Source organism: Chaetura pelagica, unplaced genomic scaffold (genome assembly GCF_000747805.2).
Source record: "Chaetura pelagica isolate M959 unplaced genomic scaffold, ChaPel_1.0 scaffold10, whole genome shotgun sequence".
NCBI lineage: Eukaryota > Metazoa > Chordata > Aves > Apodiformes > Apodidae > Chaetura > Chaetura pelagica.
The window spans coordinates 9,961,062-9,970,526 of record NW_009952263.1 but is presented as its reverse complement, the minus strand read 5'-3'; the positions used below and the strand labels follow the sequence as shown (position 1 = coordinate 9,970,526).

The following is a 9,465-nucleotide window of genomic DNA, read 5'->3' as shown; positions in this document are numbered from 1 at the left end:
TTTCTAGAGGTTGATACCAACTTAGTGCATGTGCTGCTTGCCCAAGTAGGAAAGATTATTACTGAGCTCATGATGCAGTCTTTCTGTCCTCTAAGGGAGCATCAGTTAACAAAACGTGCAGGAATTTTATTTATTTGAGACAGACTCTCTCCCTGATACTGCCAGGAGTTGCTGGATGATAGGCAGCACAATTAGTAAAGCTTACTCGCTTTGGAATCCTTGTTGAAGCTATGAATGGTACATGTCTATCTTGACAGTTTATTTTTTTCCATCTCTCTTATCCAGTGTTGCCCTATAACTAGACATGTAGACATTTCAAGAGTATAATTTTCAGGTTTTTCATGATGTGTGCATACAACCAAAGCCTTTTGACATCTGCAGGTTTCTTTATAGACTGTTTGCAATAATAAGACCATCTTGACATGTGACAGTAGTGACTTTGGTAAACTACAACTAGAAAAATATCTTTATCAGAAAAGAGAGCTGCACAGGGAGTACTCTAATTTTTAAATACGTGATGGAAAATGGACTCCTACTTTCAACAGCTCTTTGTCTAATCAAGTTCATTACCATTACTGTTAAACCAGACATTCTGAAACAGTAATGCTAATTTTCTGATTTTCGGAAGTATCTCTAAGATATTGTATGACAATTAGTCAAAGCTAGGTTTTACTGAAAAATGAAATAGTAAAATGTCTTTATTACATTCCGGTAGTATTGCATGTTGTTGTGGAAGACATAGGGTTGTTCAGATTACTTTAAAAATCCAGTGTGAACAGATACTTGGTAACAACAGGAATTTGCATACTGATACATTGAAATTAAATTAGTTTCAGATTAATCAAGTTAAATGTTTTGTAAAATCCTAAATTCTCAAGTAGGTGGCTTTTATGTATTTTTTAAATCAAACATAACTTGTAATAGATCTCATATTTTTCTTTTTCATAAGAATGCAAAATTAAAGTTGGTTTTGGATGAATCTACCTTATTTGGAGGAAGTAATTTTAAACACCAGACAAAAAGAGAATGATTGTAGTAATAATATGTGGAGCTTGGAACTTTGTCTACCCAACTTATGGATATTTACATTACAAAGAAGAATCGAAGTGCCTTGCTAGACTGAAAGCATGATTTTAACGGTTAAGCACAGTATAGTAAACAGCTTTTCAGTTTATACTCCATTATTAGTGTTTGTTTATAAATGTCACCAAGCATAGCATGCTAAAGATGTTCACTTGCTTTCTCTTCAAACCTATAAAATCACTTGGTTTCTATTTTATTTATGTACTTATATAGCCTTAGGGTTTTGGTTTTTTTTTAATTTTTGAAATCATAAACAGTTTTCTACCCTAGCTGTCCAACTTCTAGCTAAGCCCCTTTTTACAGTCACTTTGACCTACATTCTGTGTTAATCTTACGTGATGCTAAAATTAAAGTGCTAATGCCACTGCTTCTTACTTTAAACTGCTTCCATATTGCAGAATAAATTGATGTTAAAAAAGGGAAAATCTTAATGTTACTGATAATTAATCAATCCTGCTTTGTATTGAGTAAAGATTATTTATATTTTATCTACTCACTAAAACTTTTAAGATGTAATCCTAACCATTTAGCCCTAACCATTTTGATCATATATGCAATGTAGTCTATAAATCTAAAGTAACACTGCCATGGTTTTATATCATATCTACAGGAGGATATTTTACTTGGAGGGTGTTAGGCAGAAAAAGTGTTGTCTGCTTAGAGAAACCTAATACAGAAAATAAAACACTGCTGGTTTTATGGCCAGTGCTCCAGGAAGATAACTTTCTGTAAGCTGCTTTACCTTTTGTAGATACTACTTTTTTCCTGTTTGAAAATGACTTTGTGATGTTGCTATTGGAGTCCAAACCCTTTATGTCTGAAACCAGATAGTACATATGTAACAACACATGTAAAATCTCTGTCTTTTTTCATTTGAGTGGTGGTTTGTTTCCAGAGTAGTTTTAGTTACTTGGTTTCGTACTTCTGTATTAGTGTTTTGGCAGAAGCTTGCCTGTTTTTAAGAAAAGTACACTGAGTTGTTCCCTGTAATAACTGAGATGTTTTGCTTATTACGTATTTAAACTGCTAGTTGTCCAAATTAGCAAAGACCAAAGTTTTGGGTTTAAGTTTCAGTTCAGAGTCTCTTGAGAAAACACACACTTCCATCTTTGAGGCTTTTGTTAACATTACATTAGCAAATATTAAAGATAAACCCAGAGAATCTAGAAGAAAATGCTAACCAGAAAGAACAAAATTATTGGAAAGCATATCTGTCATAACAGATGCTATTTCTTAACTGCTATTTTCATTTTTACATCTCAGAATTTTTTTCTTGGTGCTGAACTGTAAATGCCATATTCCTTTGGATATTCTTGGCTTACACACTCTCTTTCAATTAACGCATTTTATTGAATGGAGGGATGCAGAAGACTTTTCTTTGGATGAATTACAGCTGGTCCACTGACTGCACTTGAGTCATTATAATTACTGTCTTATTGACTTAGAGTTTTAACAGTTTCTAAGTTATAAAAACCCTTTAGTAGTTGATAATAATTACCATCTCCATGGATTATATGCAAAAATCTAGAATATTAAGTGTATTAATTGTTAAGAGGGTTTTTTTTTAACCTTTCCAAAAGAAATAATTGCCTTTCTGATACAAATGTTCAGACAGAATTGAATAAAGAGGCCATATAAGCCCCTAAGTAAATTAAAAACTGAATGTTTTGGGTGAAAACATTGAATTTTGGAAGTAAGATACATGCATACCCATTCTAAACTGTAAGTATACTTACAAGAAGCTCAGAGAATGGCCACGATAATGATCTGAGGGCTGGAGCACCTCTCCTATGAGGACAGGCTGAGAGAATTGGGGCTGGAGAAGAGAAGGCTCCAGGGGGACCTTATAATGGCCTTCCAGGACCTGAAGGGGCTACAGGAAAGATAGGGAGGGGCTTTTTACAAGGGCATGTAGCAAGAGGACGAGGTAATGGATAAAAACTGGAAGAAGGGAGATTAAGGTTAGACATCAGGAGGAAATTTGAAATGCATTAGTGTGAGGCTGGAGAGACATTGGAACAGGTTGCCCAGGGAAGCTGTGGATGCCTCATCCCTGGAAGAGTTCAAGGGCAGGTTAGATGGGGCTTTGAGCAACCTGGTCTAGTGGGAAATGTCTCTGCCCATGCAGGGGAGTTGAAACTAGGTGATCTTTAAAGTCCCTTCCAACTCAAACCATTCTGTGATTCTATCATATATTAAGTAAGTGGGGATATAAAGAAGAAGGAAAGATTAATTAGAATTTTGCTCATTAAGTTCATAGAGGACTGAATATTTTTCACAGGAAGTGTAGTAACCTTGGTGTCTAATTTAACTTCTCGTGCATTTAAAATCCACTTGGTTGTAATCAGACAGTGGTACAAGTGCAGTTTTGTTCCATATGATGCTTTAGTATAAATATTACTTGGAATAAGTCAGCTCGTCTGGATTATCTTTGTGAAAAATAACACTAATTTCTATTTGTTCATATTAATAGAAAATAACAACCTTGAGTAATAGTTTTTCCTCCTAGAATGGATTGTCTGAATGTTATAGAAAATAGATAGTCAGTCTAGTAGTTAGTGCTGAATTTTCAAATGTATTCATGGGCCTTGGCATAACTGTTAGTGTTGTGACCATTGTACCTAGGTTATAGTCCAGAATGATATAGCAAATTGTCTTAAATCTGACACAGTTTTACATTTTTGTTATCCCAGCATTTACCTAAATGTTTTTCATATAAAGTGCTGGTAGTGTTGTCTCCCCAAGCTGTCCATCAAGTTAAAAATCTTGTGTGGAACTTGGCTAGAATTGTCATACTTTCTGTAGCACATTATGGCCTTGATAGGATAAACCTTTTCTCATTTGTTTTCATTCAAAAAGTGTTGTAGGGTACGCAGCCTTTTCCTTGCCCATTGTTTTGACTGGCAGCCTCCACTGTCTTTGTCAGTTACTTGTTATGCTTCCAGGATTCTTTCCTGATCTATCATTCTGTCTTCTTTCCTTCCCTATTCAAGTGTCATGAATTGGTCTGTGAGACCATGATTCATCATTTTGAAGAGACATTTTCCACTGAGTAACAAGATTTTCTTCAGGGTTCTGCAAACTAGCCTTTCCCTCTTGCCTGCTAAGAAGCTGACAACTTCATGCTATAGATGTGGAAACCACTGCTTAACATGTTGACGTTCATCACTACTTTATTCTCTTTTTTTTTCTCCCCTCTCTCCCTTTGATTTACATTTAGATTTCAGTTTTTTTTTAGGGGACAGTCTGCCTTTTTTAATGTAGGAACACAAAGGTACTGATTGGATTGTTAAGTCTGCTTTACAGGGCAGCTTGAAACTCTTCTTGTATCTTCAGTCATTGAAAAGCACAAACCACTTCTCTACATGGTAGCAATACTCTATATTAATTGAAAAAAACAAACATCCCTTTTTCTTCTTTCTGTTGGCAAAAAGGAGAAATGTAAAAACTTCAGCTGTGTTCGCAGTGGCTCGGAACAGGGAGTTTTGGGCTGTACTTGTTGTAATGATGATAGAAATGTTTTGACATAATAAAAAGTTAAAAAAACTCTGATAACGACAGATGGAACATGTTCACCAAGCAGAATCACAAACAAGGACAATTGTTCCAGCTGGTTTAACATATTCCATCACATATTTAAGAATCAATTTTTAAAGGAGCTGCAGGCAAGGGAATGTAATGGATCTTTGCCTCTGGATGTATGTTTTAGGTGAAAATGTTTGGTAGGTTCTCTGCGTTTGAACTAAGTAATTCTCTCTTAGTTTTCAACATTGCTAAATCTACCACATCTGTAACTAATGTACAGAGCTGAAGGTGGTTATGTGACTGGGTATGCGAGTAAGGGTAACTTCAAGGAAACAGCTTAGCTAATGTGAAGTTATACTTCAACTAGGTCAATGTTCTGGTGTTAGGTATCAGAAGAGATCTAGTGCAATGTATTTAATAGTTCTTAAAATATCTGCCACTCATGAACTAATAGGAAATTAGGACAGGTATGTACATCCATATACCTCATGTACTGAAATGGTGCTTTCTTGAATGGCATGGTATGAAAAAAAAGAATTATTTTTAACTATAACTTCGAAAAACTTCTCACTGCATATTATCTTTAGTTGTTAATCCACCCTTTCTTTGCCTATTTAACTTGCTTTTTCTTAATTTTAAAGAGGATGCAGGTATTTCTTGAAAAACGTGGCAGTTCTGTTAATGTAATTTGAATAAATGAATTAATAACGAAATCATAGAAATCATAGAATCCTAGGGGTTGGAAGGGACCTCGAAAGATCATCTAGTCCAACCCCCCCTGCCAGAGCAGGGTCACCTATATTTTCTTTGTATTTGCTTTTCTTCATTGACTATTTTTGATATGGATGGTATGTTTGGCACTAGAGCAAGATGAAAAGACTGAGGTAAGATTAGATGATGTGTTTTCTTTAAAAAAAAACACAACAAAAACCCAACACCTTACTGTGCTTTATTTAGGAACTTGGCAGGACACCAGGAAATCAGGCTGGAAGGATGATGGAAGGACAGGTTTCACAACAGACATTACATTTTCGCAACCCGTATTCGGAGGAAAATGGACCAGTTCCTGCAGTGCCAAGCAGACTTCCAGTATTGCAATATGGAAACCCTTATGCAATTCAAGAAAGAAGAGGTAAGTACATTTTCTCCTCCCCCAACCTCCCCATAATACCTCTCTCACTGTTTCAGAAGCAATGGCTCATTCAGTGTAGGTTAAGTACCAGAAATTTTTACGATGCTCCTTTATTGGTTGATTAAAATTGAATAAAGTGCCTTTATTTTACTGTTGCGAGTCAAAAAGGTAAACAAAGTTTTAAGGAAACAACTTTTGAAAAAGATGATTTCTATCATTTTATATTATCTTAACCAAAAATGTGTTTAAGTCTTGATTTTTAACTGTAAGGTTAAAATCTATAATCTCAAAATACAAACTCCATGGAACAAAGGTGCTCTAATTTATTTTTTTTAGATGGAGCAGATGGTGCTTTTAATCCTGATGAGATCCAGAGACCACCTGTTAGAACTTCTTTCTGGGAGCTAGAAGATGACGTAGTGTGCAGTCAGCCTTCACGCAACCTTAGTCGGCCTGATGGTTTGGAAGATCCTGAGGATAGCAATGCAAGTTACCTTTTTAATTACTTTTTTCCTTGATACATTTACTAATGAGTAATCCGAGTTGCACATAGGTTTTCAGTATCTGATAAACCTGATTTATTGTTATGTTAATCCAGAATTGATTTTTCTTTCCCCTGAGCAGTATTTTCTGCTTGCTTTGCAGGAGAAAACTCTGCACATCAATTGATGGTAATAGACTTGTTCCCCCAGTCTTGAGTTACTGACACCTTGTTTTGGTATTAGAACAGTAGCCTCTTAATATTTTAAAGAACTGAAGTAGAAAAAGCCAAACCGTCTCAACTCATTAAGATTTTTCTCTCCTATGATGTAGAATGGGGGCTTAATATGTAGCCACATCTTAGTCATTTTAGAATTTATATATAGGAAGTAAATTATATTGCAAAAATGCAAAGTTAAAGGATTCAGATGCCAGTGTTTTTAGTGCTGAAGAAAGATTTGTATCAGATGCTTCATTCTAATCTATTAATCTTTTGTTCTATCTTCTGAAAATCTGCATTTATTAATTTACATTTGGAATGCTTTTTGCTATTAGTCTGGTATTTGGAAGAGCTAGTGGACCATTACCTAAATCTGGTTAAACTGAAAATGACAGATTGTCACTGATTTATGTTTAGGGCTTTATGTTTTAAGTGGCAACGAGTTAAGTTTTTTAGTACAGTTAACTTGTACATTCTAGTATAAAATATGGCTTTAGTAAATTGGCTTCTATGAGAAACTGGTCTGTATTCCTTCATTTTAGTAGGAACAGACTTAACTACTCATTTCAAGTACTCTTGCACCTTCAAAAATATTAAACAAGAAATACCTTTCTCCAAGGTATTGTGCTCTTTGCAAGTACAGTGGTATCATGACCTGTTTCTCATTTAGTCTAGTTTGCCACACTTAATTGCTATTAGCCTTTGCAGAAACTGATCAGTGTTCAGACAGGCATGATTTTAGCCCTGGTGCTCAGCACCTATAATGGAGAAAAATGTATTTCTTCCTCCTACCTTTTGCCCCCGGTGTCCATTACTGTGAATAATTAGAGAAACTGTCAGAACTTTTGCAGCCTGTTTGAGATCCAGAATGTGAGCTTAATGCTGGTGCCCACCTTTACTTCACATTTTGCATATTTAATCTGATCATTCTTGACATAGATACTGCATATGACAAGCTTTTCTCATCTCTAGGCATCTGCTTCAGTTTAATTAGCAGGATGTTCTTTCTGATCTATATGCTTTGCCCTCTTGCAAACCCAAGAGAAACAGTGCTAGAGTCTTGTGCTCGTTTGCTGACACAGCTTGGATTTTTGTAATGAGATGGAATATAACAGGCTTAAATAAAGTTCAGCTTGAGAAAAGGTGCTTTTAAATAAAATAATTTATCTCTTTGTTTTTCTTTTTTTTTATTTTCAATTGAGAATTAGTTGCTTGCTCCTCCCAAGTATAGGCTGTATGTGTAGTGTAGAAATTTACATGGAAATGAGTAGTTTCTAGACAGACTTAGTAATATGTCAAAGATAAAGCAGTTCTAATGCAGTATTTCAAGAAATAACAATGGAAGACCCTCCATGAATGTGCATAATTTATTATAAAATATAAATATGAAGATTACAATTTGCTTGGTTTTTTTTTTGTTTTTTTTTTTAAATCTGTTTAAGGTGCAATTCTGTGCATTTTTAAACCAGTAAGTTGTAGAGCCTTTTGTTGGAGGAGGATTCCCTCCAAGAAGAAAAGATTGGTACTCTTGCTTGTTTAAAATACTAGCATTGTGTGAACTTCTGTTACCTTCAATTTCCTCATTCCTGTTACTATACATTATATTAGTTTAAGAACTTGAGGATGTTGTAGTCACTTCCACCACTTTGTGGCTGCTTTGGTGGTGGTTCTTCTATGATGATGATGATGTCTACATTATTTATTCTAAAATGACAGATCTTTGAGACCCTAGGCCAATATTACGATACATAAGAGAATTGCATAGAGGTTGTATATGCACAGTTGTAAACTGTCTTTTCAGATATGACTAAAATGCTTCTTCAGTTTGTTAGGTGAGATTAGGGAAGTGTGTATGCACATGTGTGAGAAAAGGTTTGTGACTTGCTTCTACAGAATGAAGGCCAGAAATGGGACCTTGTTTCCATTAATCTAGCTCAAGGAATGGGTCAGCAAACTACGAGGGGGTCTAGCATGTCAAATTTACTTCCTGTAGTTGCTGTTTACAATCCTGTGCAGTTGAGTAACTTCATAAACAATGGGGGCAAGAAAGATGCTCAGAAGGCTGGAACAGCTCTCCTGTGAAGATAGGCTGAGAGAATTTGGGTTGTCCAGACTGGAGCAGAGAAGGCCCTGACAAGACCTTGTAACAGCCTTCCAGTACCTGTGGGGGCCTACAGAAAAGATGGGGAGAGGCTTTTTACAAAGGCTTGTACTGACAGGATAAGGGCTAATGGCTTTGTTCCTTGTCAGCTATATATGCAAGAGATCATGTTTCCGTTCTGTGTCACTAGAATTGTAAATTATTTACTGTTACGGATGAACCATAGTTTTCAACATCAACAGAAAAGTGGTTCTCCATTTCTCTTCCCAATGATGAAAAATCATCAGCCAGTTGCACATGTGGCTGCCATCACATGTGCTTTTTAGCAGTGCACCTCTTAAAATTGGCAATGAGAGAGCCTTGGTTGACCTTTCTACCTATCCCAAAGAGGAAATGCAAGTCATTCTCTTTCAACTATATTAATAGATTAGAGGTGTGGTGCAAGATGATACCTTTGCTTTTGGTTGGGGGTGGGAAAGGGTGCCACCTCAGTCTCTGACTCACTGCTTCTCTCTCGTGATGCTGCAGAAGTTCTGTACTCCCCTTAGCAGCACATTTGGCCTAGTGCCCAGGTGGCCAAGAACGCCAACAGCATCCTGGCCTGCATCAGGAATGGTGTGGCCAGCAGGAGCAGGAAAATGATTGTGTCCCTGTACCCGGCGCTGGTGAGGCTGCACCTCGTGTGCTGTGTTCACTTCTGGGCCCCTCACTGTAAGAAGGACACTGAGGTGCTGGAGCACATCCAGAGGAGAGCTACCAAGCTGCTGAAGGGACTAGAGAACAAGTCATACGAGGAGTGGCTGAGGGAACTGGGAATGTTTAGCCTGAAGAAAAGGTGGCTGAGGGGAGACCTCATCTCCCTTCCAGATGAGCATGCACGTAGTGGTGTTTTTGTGTAGAACAAGTGATTTGCCACAAGTTCTT

At 36.6% G+C, this 9,465-nt stretch overlaps 1 protein-coding gene across 3 annotated transcripts in view; it reads left to right on the top strand.

Annotated features, from left to right (window-relative positions):
* TAX1BP1 (Tax1 (human T-cell leukemia virus type I) binding protein 1) overlaps positions 1-9,465 on the top strand; it is a 62,611-nt gene that overhangs the window by 46,197 nt on the left and 6,949 nt on the right. Inside the window, exons 15-17 of one of the 3 annotated variants that reach the window (XM_010007554.1) lie at positions 5,566-5,740; positions 6,077-6,225; positions 7,438-7,440. In XM_010007554.1, coding sequence (XP_010005856.1) covers positions 5,566-5,740; positions 6,077-6,225; positions 7,438-7,440 — 327 coding nt within the window. Of the gene's footprint in view, positions 1-5,565; positions 5,741-6,074; positions 6,226-7,437; positions 7,441-9,465 lie in introns of all 3 variants that reach the window. The other 2 variants (XM_010007556.1, XM_010007555.1) reach the window with 2 other exon arrangements.